Source organism: Canis lupus, chromosome 26 (assembly GCF_048164855.1).
Source record: "Canis lupus baileyi chromosome 26, mCanLup2.hap1, whole genome shotgun sequence".
Classification (NCBI taxonomy): Eukaryota; Metazoa; Chordata; class Mammalia; order Carnivora; family Canidae; genus Canis; species Canis lupus.
This window is the reverse complement of record NC_132863.1, coordinates 8,663,048-8,677,500: the sequence shown is the minus strand read 5'-3', so window position 1 is coordinate 8,677,500 and position 14,453 is coordinate 8,663,048. Positions and strand designations below refer to the sequence as shown.

The 14,453-nt window shown below is 38.1% G+C and overlaps 1 protein-coding gene across 18 annotated transcripts in view; it reads right to left on the bottom strand.

Moving 5' to 3' along the window:
* Nucleotides 1-14,453, bottom strand: part of KIF16B (kinesin family member 16B) — a 315,045-nt gene that overhangs the window by 57,002 nt on the left and 243,590 nt on the right. For all 18 annotated transcript variants that reach the window (XR_012018188.1, XR_012018181.1, XR_012018183.1 and 15 more), the window contains one exon: nt 11,614-11,703. Coding sequence is in view for 6 of the 18 variants with exons in the window: in XM_072800003.1 (XP_072656104.1) it covers nt 11,614-11,703 (90 nt within the window). In the remaining 12 variants the exon portion in view is untranslated. The remainder of the gene's footprint in view (nt 1-11,613; nt 11,704-14,453) is intronic.

Here is a 14,453-nt window from a genome sequence, read left to right as displayed (position 1 = left end):
ATGGGTCAAGGGTATATGAGTAGCTGCGCTCCTCTGCTAGAATCTCCAAACAGGCTCTCAAAAGTTAATCGATCATTCATTCATAAAAGGGAAAGACAACTGATAATTTGAAAATGAAAACACATTTGAAAACTAGCAACATTCTTATGTTTGTTTATAATCCTTTTTCTTAAAGTCATATACATTTTAGAGAACTCAGTGTTACTGGTGGAGTAACACTGAATTTGAAGTTCAGCAATCTTCAGTTTTATTTCATTTTCTTTCACATCTGACACATTTAAGTAAAATTAAGCTGAATGTTAGCAATTAAAGGTAGGATATCTAGAATGAACCTACTCCTATAAAGGTATTTCATTCTTTCTTCTTTTTCTCATTTTAACTTCTTTTTATCAACCTACATATCCATCTTTTTATCCATGCCTATTCACTTAAGTACTTAAGATAATGTTCATTAAATAGGAACATTAATTATATTTAGAGAATGATTTTGGGCAATATGTTGCTTTCTTCCTGTATTTTGTGAAATGTTTATAAATGAGCATGCATCATTTTTATCATTTTTACAGAAACAATAAAAAGTGATTATTCTCTCTACAGATTTAATGGAACAGTTAAATTAACACCATATGTCTTTTTCTTTTAATAACCTGGGATTTGGGGCACTCAGATTTCAAGAGTCAGTTCAGCATGGAGCTGCTGGTATATTCTTGAGCAATGTATAAAAACCAGTTTCTAGTTTTACCACCTGTGAAACTGAAGGAGTTGAAGGAAGATGTTTCAGTTCCCTTTTAGCTCTGAAATTCTGTAACTCAAGTACTCATGACTAAAATCTCTGTATGTGGACTTAGAAGTAGCATTTCAGGTACCATGGAGATGTTTTACCTATTTTCTTTGCTATATTGCCTTTGAGAAGTGTACTGACTTCCTGTAAAATCTTTGCAGAAAAAAAAATCTTATTTGAAGAAAGCCCAAGGTATGTGGAAGGAAAATAGGGCCCATTATAATAATGAAGCATGTTACTTTAGAAGAAGTTGTAGAATAGAAAAAGGACAGACACAAATGGGAATGCAGTATTCATGAGAAATCCCTTAAAATGGTACCTCTTCCTGCTACAGCCATTATTCCTGGCAGCAGGAGTGGGAAATGATGCAGACATTTGAACTTTTATGGGAAAATTGTATGTTAAAGTTAAAAATGATGACTAAGATCAAATAAATTGGATATTTGGGGAAGACATGGTAGGCCCGGAGAATACTGGAAGAAAACTTAACAGCCCTATGGCCTACTTTGTATAATTATGAAATGTGATTATGCAGACTAAGACAAGGGAAACAAACAAATGAGGATAAAACGGCATTTCTTTGGCCTAAGAAAGGCAGGACTGTTTGCTGGTGCTTGGCCTAAGAGAAACATAATGACAAGCTTGTTCTGCAATTCAGTAAATAAAACATATTCTAAAGACAAAAAGATTGAAATAAAAGCCATTAGAAAAATAAAGTCAGTCAGTAATTTTGTGGCCTACTGATTTCCAGTGAAATTTATCTTTCCCTTTTGTCAGTGACTGTAGAGTCTAAAAACCCAAATTATTGGGACACCTGGGTGGTTGGTTAAGCATCTGCCTTCTGCTCAGGTTGTGATCCTGGGGTCCTGGGATCAAGTCCTGCATCGGGCTCTCTGAATGGAGCCTGCTTCTTCCTCTGCCTAGGTCTCTGCCTCTCTCTTGCTGTGTCTCTCATGGATAAATAAATAAAATCTTTAAAAAAATAAAAAAAATAAAAACCCAAGTTATTAACTTTATTTTTTATGTTTGAATAACCAGCCTTTAACTTGTAGGTTAAACAATAGATCTACATGAAGAATTATCAACAGAGGCAGGTAAGGCAATTCATAGTTGCTTATAACTAACATCCATTTTATGGAATTATCAGTTTTGGGAAAATGAAAACACTGAGAGTCCATTCATCCATCACACTAGCTAGGATGCTTTGTGTCTATATGCATGTGTATCAGCAACATAGTCAGCGTTTTCTGTTGCTTTGTAATATTTCTTAATGATCTTAATGATCTCAGAGTGAAATTTTCATCTCCAAGTTGATTTTTCTCATTCTGATTCCCAGTGAACTGACACAGCCCAATTATCTTCAATGAGTTATCACGTTCAAATCCCAACTTCAATGTTTATTTGATTATAGTAAGATGGGTCGGCCAGTCCTGCTGCCATCAAGAAGACAAGCTGTATGTCATGGAAAAGTTTGCTTTTATTATAAGCCTTTTTCTCTTGGCCAAGTTCACTTTTTAGGTTAGCCAGACCCTATATTAAGTCCAGGTGGTCTCGGAGGCAACAGACAGCAGAGATTTTGATAAATGGCATCATTAACACCTTTGGATATAAATAATGGCAGCCCTCACACAAAAATCTAAACGAGTGATAAAAAGTCTTATCTTTTATGATTTTATAACAATTAAACTCTTAAAACTAGACTATAAATCACTTTAAAAAAACTGAAAACAGCTAATAAACTGTAGAATCTTTACTAATGAAAGAAAAACATTTGACTTCTGTTACTACCTAATAAAAGTGTATTTTGTTTTCATTCCTCATTTACTAGGCATTTTTTTGGCTATATAAGTAGTACCCGATTTTTAAAGACTTGAGGGGGACCTTCTATCTGAGACTCTAATTGGTCAAATCAGCTTTAACCTGACTTACAAGTAGACACACCTACATGATGACTGGCAGCATTTGAAACATTCACACCCTGGGGGTTTGGGCTGTAATTTTAGCCACTCCAGCTTTTGAGAAATGCAAATGATGAAAATTCATCAAAGGGCTGCCATAATTCTCACAGCTGACTAGGTGGGAGCATTTCTGACTACTCAAAATTAATAGCTTCCAAGGTCTTTATAAGAACAGTTGTGACTGAGAAATATACTCACAAACAAATAAGCAATTCTCTTCCACGTTCTGTTAGAGGCATGAAAGAGCAACTCTTTAGAATAATCTAGGGGGATTATTAAAGGGGAGACAAGCTACCTTTACACCTTTTATGATAACAAGCATACCCCCAACATTTACAAACACCTGCTATGTGCCTTGCCCAGAGCTGGGCATATACATGACTCTCCTTAAACTTCTGGTGAATGAATGAGCAAGGCAGGACTGTTTGCTGGTGCTCCATGTGGAGTAGCCAGCAATTACAATGAGGACATACCACTGACAGAGCTGCTGTCCCATGTCACCAAAGTGCTAGGTACAAAACCACCACTGAATACAGTTATGACTGCACTGACTTGGTCATATTCAGTATAAAGACTGTAACTTTTTCACACAAAATCTCACTCCTCCCAAAGCCGGTGTCAATCTTAATTTAGGCATGAAGCAGTGAAGACAGATTTGAGGACATTCATATGTGCCGCCAACAATTTTTGAAAACAAGCAGTTTCAGATCTGTGTGAATTTAATACTGCATATTTAAGATTGCTCATTTAGTTGGACTAACTCAAATGCTCACATTTTCCATCTTTTCTGATGATGTTATTTGCCTCTTTCAGGCTCTGAAGGACCTGTCATTGTCCTAACATTCAACAGAAGAAATCCAGTTTCCAGTTATCTGTGGGGACATGCTTATGTGACAGATTTTTGCAGAGAAGAGATATACTTTTCTTTGGTCTCATCTGGGGCACTCGAAAACTTCCTCCTCTTGAATGAACACGGTCATGGAGAGGGAGACTCAAAACAAAGAAGGACTAGAAATCAGGAGACATGAACCTTGGTTATGTCTGAAGTCCTGACATGACTTTCAACAAACTTGGTATGGGCCTGCGAGTTCTCAGTTCTAAAATGAGAAGCTGTGGGGTACCCAAATCTTTAAGGCCCCCTGACATAGAATCTCTTTGCCGGCTGCAGAAGAAAGCCTGCTGCTCTCTGCTTCAGACTTTTTGGTGGTCAAAGAAACAATCAACATGCTCTCACTGTCTAGGCTTAAACTCGTCTATCATTAACTTTGACAAGATTATTGGCCCCTAGAAATTACCTTTTAGAATTGGTGACCTATAATAATGAAAAATTAACTAATGCTCCCAAGCTAGATGCAAAAGAAATGACAGACAGCATATTAACCAGTGGCCCAGAGAGCATCATTTGGGGAATTTGGTCCTTAACTACATAATCCCAGGCCCCACATCGGATTTACTGCATCAGAATTTCCTCATTTGGCACCTTGTCCACATATCCAGGAAAAGCTTCCCAGCAAATTCTGATGCCTTTTGCTTCCAGCTCCCCCTACCCTTGAAAGCAGTGATTTAAATATTGTTTATCTATCAGGTGGAGAGGATGGTGTGATGCAAACCACATAGTGAGATACCAGGATCTCTCATAACAGACGGGGTCAGGAAGCTGGCAGGCAGTGTTCTATTTTTGCCTACATAGCTGTTTGCTATTTAAAAATTCAAGGGGGCTGAGGGCTTGGTTGGTGCAGGTGAATTTATCTAAGGCTTACTGGATGTTCCCTGTGGCTATGGTTGGTAGCATTATAATTTGAGTGGTGAGCAGATTTGCAATTTTTATATTAAATTTGGAATGCTGGTTATAAAACTGTTGAGAATGCATTTAAGTGATGGATGGTAAATAGATGTCCAAAACAAATCCAAGGCCAGTAGCCAGTTTCTTTTTTTTCTTTCTTTCTTTCTTTTTTTTGGTGCTGCTTTGGGGAAATTATTTGGAAAATAAAGAAGGTGAGAAATGGTTCTATGAGTACAAACTGAAAGTTCCTATACAAATTAAATCACCTCTTGCCTAATCATTTTTCCCTGTCTCACTGGTATTTACTGGGCACTCAGAGACTGCCAGACATGAGACAGAACAGTTGCTCTAACACAGCAATCTTTCATGTTTTACTCAAAGGCTGTGAAAATATTTTTCTCTCTTAGCTCTATAGGGAGAAGGGAGCCCCCTTGGGGATGTGGCCAATGGGGGCTGATCTGTCTGACACTCCGCGACTCATGACTCACTGTGATAACTCAGTTATCTTGCAGACCAGCACACATCACATTCCACGTGACTTATGCTCTCATCATTAAAAGTTCCCTTAGCATTTATTTGGATGGTATATTTTAATACGTAACATAGCCCATGTTCATAGTTCGTCTCCTTGCCTCTAGACAAACTAACACAAACCTGCTTCAGAATCACTCTTGGGGAAGATTATAAAAGGGCCCTCGATGCTGGATTCCAACGCCTAAACGGCTCTCAGGGTGAGATAGTTCTCCTGAGAGGTGAGGTGCCCTCTAGGCTCTAGCACTTGGAAGCGAGGGCTACTTGTTAAATGGATTAAAATAAAAGTCCTCTGAAGATCAGAATTTGGCATCTCTGAACGTCCTAGAATGAGCAGCTCTCAGTGACCCTTTAATTTTCCAGCCCCATGTCCTGCTATTCATTAAATATGTTCGGAGCCCACTAGACCACTGCTACAGAAAGCAAGGGGCAGGGGCACTAGGTCTTCATTATTCATGCTAATGGTTGAGACGGAATATGGTGTTAAAATAGTCTTTCTCTTCAGCTTCTTGATGAGCTACATTCTGATTTGATGGACTCTTAGACTATGATGTGGATAAATAGGTAAACTTCATGGACAATAGACATTAACAGTAATTCTACCTTTTCCATGGCGAAAGGAGAACATTTGTTTCTTAGCATATAACTTGACTGATGTTTAAAGGGATTATACTACTGATTCTAATATAGTAAAAAATGTTTCATACAGAAATGACTTGCATGATAAAATTTCAAAGACATGCTCTCCAGCAGATGCTGCACATTACTTCATAGCCACTTTCAATAACATATTTTATCTGAGGCTTTCACAATCTTTTACAAACTGGCTGTGGCATTATAATTTTACAGATATGGAATTGGAAAACATAGGGCTTAATTTGATTCAGATTCTATACAAGGACAATGAAGAGAAGTAGAGAAAGAAAGTCAGAAGGAGCTATTATCTTATACCATACATGTCAGTATATCAAGAGGACAAATTAATTCATGAAAAAAAAGGGAAACCTATTTAGAATCCAGAAGAAACTGCTAACATTAAGGAAAAAATAAAAATAAAACAACAATTTTAAAAACCTTAAATAATGCAGCACCTCCATTGAGGGCTTAGCCTACTCAGATAGTGAATCTGAAAATAGAATGAGCACAACAAGGCTCATGAATGATCCAAGATCACCTGCAGCCAATCTATTCTTCTTTACTATTATATAAGACAAAGAACTTTGTTTTCTTTTTTATTCTGAAATTTGTCACTATACAAAAGCAATGGACTAAGTTTTCCTTTGGTTTCTGCTTTGTCCCTGCCCTCAAACCTCATGCCTGCATTTCATGGGACCCAGTGGCTTCTTGTCCTTTCAATTCACGAGTTTGTTTTGCATGGAATATACATTATAGCTAATAATCAACAACCCCTTTTAATTGGTGCACCACCCAATGTATACAAAGTATCCCGGAGGGGTCTTCAGTTGACATCATTCTCCTTAAGGAGATAATATAGTACACAGTAAATCACTAAGTAAATAAATGTTAAGCAAACAGGGAAATGACAGGACAGCTGAATGGGTAAGGAATCCTTAAAACTTTGTCACTACTGGAGGCAAGGCCCTGGGACTCTCAGTCTCCCCAGTTCTGTATGTTCTTTTCCTAATCTTGGTTCTTTGTAAATGGGGTCTTTATGAATGGTTAAGCAATTACCAAATTTCTTCAAAGGGAAAGTATGCACATGTGAATCAGAAGTCATGTTGATAGCTTTAAGAATGTGCACAGAGGCGGTGCCTGAGAGGCTCAGTCAGTAAAGCATCCCACTCTTGATCTCAGCTCAGGTCATGATCTCAGGGTCCTTAGATCAAGCCCCGTGTCAGGCTCATGCTGGGCATGGAGCCTGCTTGAGATTCTCTCTCTCGCCCCTCCCTCCTCAGCTCTCTCCCTCTCAAAAAAAAAAAAAAAAAAGAATGTGCACAGAAGAGTAGTCCACCAAGAACGTGGAAACTACCCGTATGTCTGTGAAGAGGATTCTGGAAATCTGGTAAGGTGGTATGCCAACTTTGTTACTAGGACCACTGCTCATGGCAAAAATGATCAATGGTTTGATAAATGGATAAAGCATGTGCAGACTGGGGAAATGACAGCTCGCTGGTGAGAAGCCATAGCTCTAGGCTTTTCTGAGTGAGGTGTCTCTTATAACCCAGTACGTCAGGTATGGGTATGTTGGGAAGCAGTGCTATCTCTCTTATACGTTCTTAGGTCACTAGATCACTCAATGCTAAGTATAGCCTATGGGAGTTCTGTGAGTCTGAGTGGTTAGCTGGACCCAAGAAGACCTAAGAGCACTGCAACTGGTTACTTCTAGGGGCTAGATTAAGAGAAATTCACATTCTATGTATCCATCTTTGAATAATTTCAACCTTTTACCATAAACATGTAACTTATTATCTGAAAAAAAAAATCACTGAAAGAAAAAAGAAAATCTCCATAAAAGGAAGTGTCAACATCAAACTTCTTTAGAGACATATACCCCAGGAAAAACAGGGCTAAACTTCCAGAAGGAAGTGTGAATGAATAGGATATAGTTCAGAGTTCCAAAAGATTACAAGCTATAACCTAAGTTTTAAAGTAAATAGAGATTCTCTATCTTGGCAAGTAGTTAGAAATCCTGTGTATTTTGAATTCAAGTGTATTTTTTCAATATTTTTTCAGCTTGATTAAAAATGTGAAACCTTGTGTACTTGGTAAATTTAGTATGTATCATTTAAAAGAAATCAAGAGTAGTTTGCTACTTGTATAGAAATAATGACCCCAATTTGGTGAAGGAGTAAGATAAATAAAACATGTTCCCACTTGGCTATGAAACAGTCATCTGTGAGAGGAAATTTTCAGCATCCTTCTTTATATGAATCGCTTTGATGTTCCTGAAGAAGCTATGTCTTTCACAAGTCAAGTGATTTCTAGGATGTTGTCAGGCCAAGTAGATTATGTGGAAGTGGCTGATTACTTCAGTAAGATTAACATCATATACAGAGATGGCAATAGTAAGAACAATAATACGAGCAATCATAACTGCTGAAAACCTAATAAACAATATTGACCTCAAGTTTCCACAAACACTTAGCAAGTAAGATTATGTGAAGGTAGTTTGTACAAAAGGAAAGTCAACTTTATGTTAGAAATATAGCTGATATTCAACTTGACATTTAAGCTTCATCTTGAAAATGTTAAATGAGCAATATTGTTGTCCTCTCATTGAAACAAGATTTATCTAGATCTACAATGATATGCTGCTGTATTTTTACAGATCACATTTTTCCAGATTTTTACAGATCTCCATTTTTAGCTTTATAGTATTGTTTGGTTAGAAAGAGTAAATGGGATCCAACCACCTGGGCTTCCACACTGGCTTCTGCTGACCAGTTGTGTGACAAGAGGCAAGTCTCTGGCTCCAACCATGGGAAGTAATGAATGGCAAGAGCATAATACAACACCCCAGGCACCATCAGCTCTGACTTCATCATCAGTCAGTGATGAAGAAACTAGTCAGAGTGTGGCCATTGTAGAGCTCAATGGCATCCCTTCAGACTTTGTAATCAGCACAACTTTCCTTTCTACGGGCACTGTTTGTTTTAGGATATTACCACACAACTGCAAATCACTATTCACATCACCTCCTCTCTTTCAAATCTATGCATACTAGTGCCTGTAAGTTCTTAACATTTTTTCCTTTAGAAGAAAGAAATTATAGGTCACCAGGTTGGACTCAACACAGAAAAGCAATTTCCAATCTTGGGTGTCATTTCAATCCTGAACCTGTCTTCAGGAAAAAGTTTTCCATGAGAAGTCATACATGGATTGAATGGAAATTCTATCTGAGTTTCAAACATTCAGACCTTCTTTAATATCATCTAGTAGTTTCCTACAGCACTCGGGATCAAACACATGGCCCTACATGGTACAGTCCTACTGATTTCCCTGCCCTCATCTCACCACATCTAACATTCCAGAGGTCTTTTTATTATGGGAACATGCTAGGCTTGGTACCATTCCAGGGCCTTTGCATTTGCTGTTCCCGCTACGGAAGATATGCTCACCTCCTGGTTTTTATGCCTGCCTCCTTTTCAACATTCAAACTTCTCCTGGCCTGCTCAGTACTCACGCCGCATTATCACATTACCTTGGCACTTAATGTTACCTAAAATTATCGTACGTACTCAGTTGTTTGTTTGTTTGTTTATTGCTCATTCTCTCTGCTTCATGAGAGGAGAGGATGTGGCTGTCTTGCTCACAATGGTATTCAGCGTGCAGTTGTTCAATATAGACTTGTGACTGACTGACATCAGCTCGATTTTCCTCATTTGAGGGTCACTTAACTTTTTTAGAAGGTATGTAATATACTCTTCCCTTGAGAAGAATTTTATGTAAGTAATCATCTCTGCTCATTAATTTCACCTGCTAACAGGCAAATTTTTTGATTCACATGTGCACATCACTGTTAACCTCAGGTGTGTTTTCTTCTATTATATTTTCAAAGATTGCTTCTGTTTTGAGGTTTTGTTTAAAAACACTGATTAGAGCTGTGCAGTCTTCTTTGCAAACTTCTGTCTCTCACCTCATATTTCAACTAAAATGTCATTTCATCAGAAAGCCAACTCTCAAACAACCTTATGCCCAACACCTTCCGCCCCATTACATTTTATTGATATTTTTCATAGAAGGCATGCAGCTCACCTAAGATGGTAGCTGTCACACAGCACACATATTCCTTAAGTGCTAGCTATTATATTACTTTGTTTACTGACAGACTGTCCAATATGAATTGAGGATATGTTCTTATCCAACACTGCATTACTAGAATATACTCTATTTGCCTAAAGAGTATGGCCTGAAACTAATGGCACTGAAAAAATGGATATGAAATTAACCACAGAATGAATGAGATATATATATATATAATATATATATATAAAATTGATATGATATAAATACATTTATATCATAGGGGAATTCAGTAAGTTATTATGAAAACCTGCACATTATTAAAGTATTGGTATTATAATCAAGCAAGTAATGAGCTGTAAAGCTCACTTTAAAAACAAGTCACTCTCTACATTAATATATACATGATACTTCCAATTTTTCTAGTCAATATTAACTTGGGACATGAATAAATTGCAGAAACTTAGTAACTTGACTTTGATGCAGTTACTTCTGGAACTGAAGCTTCTTGAGGAACACTGAACTAAAATTCATACCTGAAACTTCTTCAATTTTTAATTGAACACTATTAGTACTTAACGACAGGATTTCAGATAACTCAATTTTACCAGAACTCAAGGAGCCATTTTATTTGCAAAGAGGAATTTTTCTTTATATGCATATCAGATAAGAAAGAGGAGAAGGCATGGAAAGGTAAAGGAAACATTAGTTATTTTTATGTGAACTGAATTAGAAAAAAAATACGACTAAATTATTTTTTTAGGATATCATAAGAAACTATAAAAATAGTGCTAAAAAGCAATACGTAGGGAAATCAGGCATTAGACAATGAGTACTGACTGATCTGTAGTCAGGTCAAAGTAAAATTCCCAAGGAGCTGGGGCCAATGCAAGGTTTCCTTTAGTTGAAATAAAAGTAAATAAATAATTGTTGGAAGATACGCATTAATTTTAAGAATACTTTTCTTTGCTTAAAGTATTTTATCTTTTTAAAGATTTACTTATTTATTTATTTATTTATTTGAGAGAGAATGAGTGAGCATGAACCGGGGGAGGGGTAGAAGGGAGGTGGAGTGGGGGGAGAGGAAGAGAAAGAGAGGGGGGGAGAGAGGGAGAGAGGGAGAGAGAGAGAGAGAGAGAGAGAGAGAGAGAATATACTCCAGCAGACTCCCCACTGGAGCCCGACATGGGGCTTTATCTTAAGACCCTGAGATCATGACCTGACCCGAAACCAAGAGTTGGAGACCCTTAACCATTGAGCCACCCAGGCTCCCCAACTAAAAAGTATTTTAAAAACTAGTCTTTGTCCAAAGAGGAAAAGATTAACAATGTATCAAAACACCCTAGATATCTGACCAGATGCATGAAATGCCTCCTTGCTTCTAGATAATTCCATATTTATGATCTACGTCCCATCCATGTCTGATGGCAAATTAAGTTTTACGACTTAACTTCTCAATAAGTGGAAGTCTAAGCATTAATATGAGAAAGGGCAAATCTATATTGAGGGATTTATTACTACTTCATTTTAATAGGTCTTATAGTTGAGAAGTTATAAATTGATTAAAATATGTATTTAAATAAAATTCATTGTAAAATTTATGAAAAAGAGAATTCATTTACCATCACTTTACTATCACTTTCAAACTCTTGTGTTCAGTAAATGTTTAAATTGTGTAGAATGGAAATGGAACACAGAACAGAAGTTAAAAAGCTACTTTTGACAGATGAGTAATTACAATAAAACTTGGTGACATAAGCTGATACCTAAAGCTGGGGGAACACTGATAATGCAATCAGCTCATTTACTTTATAAAATAAATGTTCTTAATTGGAGATAATGATTTCATAACTTACCTCTGCATACTTTAATTTCAATGTTTTATGCATTTCTCGAAAACGACTGTAGCGCCTGAATACAGTCCATGTCTCATCTAGGACAGTAATCTATTAACCGGGAAAATCAAAATAAATCAGCATTAATTAGAGGAAAAAAATGACTAGCATTTAAAAAAAATAATTTTAAAATTAACAAAAAGTGATTAGCATGTAAAATTTCTCCAGAACTGAAAACATTAATCTAGCTGCATAAATAAGACTTATAAATAATAAGCGTACTCTACTTAAGGATGCGTCTCTGGTTTCCAAATCTGTTTATAAGCAATATGTGCCCATGTAAAATGAGAGACAGTTACCTCTTAATGGTTTATAAAGTGTCCCTTAACCCTTCGCTTGGTTTTGTAGAAAGTAAATCCCATAGGGTGACCTTTCTGTTATGGCACTGTGCCCATATAAAATGTCAGTGTAGGTTACCACATGCCACCATGGTGGACAGGATGGAAAAAAATGAGAGAAAGAAAAGCTGAGAAAAAAAGGAGGAGAAGGAGGACGAAGAGGTGGAAGTAGAAAAAGGACAAAGAAAAATGAGAGAACAAAATTTCTGTATCTCAATTATTAGTATAAAAACATACAATATATTTACTGTATTTTAGAGAAGAATTCTCAACCCAGGCTTTAACTGGTAGTTGAACTTACTGTTCCTGTTGAATGTGCTGACTGGTGTACATACAAAGGCCCTGAGGCACATCAGCTCACAAACCAAGGTCACAGGGACAATGGGAGAGGGAGGCAGGGAGACCCCACCAGCCTTCACAGTCACAGGCTAAGGAGTCTCAAACTTCCTTTACAATTCCCACATTTCTTCTGAGCTCTAAACCCATGTACCCACCTTGGAGACATCATTCTTTACAGGTCACACCACAAGATCTTCAAAATCATCTTGTCTAAAACTCCACATGCTCTCTCATCTCAACTCTAGTTCTTGTCTGGTGTATTTCACCACAGCACCCAGCAAGCTCCACCAGACAGATGCTGAAGCCACGCCTAACTGTCTCCTCTCCACCGTGACCACAGTCCAACAGGTCCTGGGTCTTGCTCTTTCTACTTTGTAAACATTTCTTCAAGCTCTATCCTTCCATCCTCTATGGTCATCACCCATGTCACTCTGGGCCATCAGGTCTCAGATGGCCTTTACTAGGGACTCCTCCAGCTGTCTGCATCCACATTTTCTCCCTCCAACCCCTTCTCTGCACAACTGATGGGGTAGTTTTTTAAAACTTAAATCCAATCATTCCACATACCCTCCCTTAAGACCCCCTCATAGTTTCATGCTGTTCAAAGAAAAAAAAAACTACATTTTTAATCTTAAAGACCCGAATTTTAAATTTTTAAACCACTGCCTGCAAGCCGCCTTACTTCTAGACTGTCTCCCCTTAGGTGTCTTCACTTGTGCCATACTCCCTGAACGCACATACTCCTTCCACCCCAGGGCATTTGCATGGGCTTTGTATGGGAAATCTTACTCTGTACATTACAGCAATGCCCTTCTCAAGCATTATAATTCAGCCTGATTCTCACATGTAAACCAGCAGTAGTAGGGAGAATACTCATGTGGGTAGCTTCAGGAGGAGTAAGTCTTGAGTCTCAGCCAGTCTCAGGTTCACTTATTTCCCAAAGTGGCAACTGAGATGATTTTAGGTTACATAAGGATGTACTTTGCTTTTTTAAATGAATTTCCAGCATTCTGGTTCTGTATTCATTATTTACAATGGATTTTTTAATTGTGGCAGATTTCTTCTTACCAGCTCCCTCTAAAATGGTATTTCTATAAGGAAAAAAGGTAAGTATATTTCAAAAAAAAATCATTAAATAAAAATAGTAGAGTAGCTCAGCAACTGTAAGATTTGAAAGCTGGTATGCAAGTCACTCAAGCTTGGAAAACACTGCTCCCTGCTGCTAAGCTGGGGCGGGAGGGTTTTCTCTGTTCTCTTGGTTCTCTTCTCTTCAACAGAAGGCACTGTGATGGGGCCACCACTATAAGCATGGCTGTGAGGGTTTCCTTAGGGTGAGAACACAGCAATACATCACTTTGACTAGACACACCAACTGTCAAAGAGAAAACAGGAAGGGCCATGCTGCTGCCCATGTACCAAGAGAGCCCAAAAAGGTAATGGAGCCATATTTATGACCTGGGAGCAATAAGACGCTGGATACTCACAGATGAGACCTTGCTGTGTTGGGACTCTAAATTCCACAGAAAGTCACCAAAGAAGCCTAGGACTCCCTCATCCCTCAGACTCTCCTGAGTTCCCTGTGTTACTTCCACTGCATCTCTTTAACTCTTAGTCAATTATCAGCAAAATCCCCTAGATCCTCCTCTTCCAAGAACATCCCCTTCATCTTTACTGTAATGGAAGGCTGGCTCTCCCCTGAGGATCCACTTCCCTGGTAGCGCTTTCAGGTAGACTGTTTACTCCCCCAACCCTTCCTCCCATGTGCTGGGATTTAGGTAGGCATTGTTGTCCTCCTACCTAGCTTTTAAACCATTGCTCTTCTATCTGTTCTAAAATCCCCCTCTGTGAAGCTCAGGCCTTCAGATCCTATACTCCACTCATTTTGCCTGCAGTTTCCAACTCACCTTAGACTCTTCCCGATTCTTTCTAGGTCTCCCTGTCATCTGCTCCAACACTTTGGAACTCCTGCCATGAATCTTGGTAATTTCATTGAGACACAAATGATCCCTCCCATACCCTGACCTGTTCCTCAATCTTCACCCTGGTTCTTTCCTCACTCAACTTGGAAACCATGGGCAATCATGACAACCATTTCCCTTGCATTCAACCTCAGATCTCTTCCTC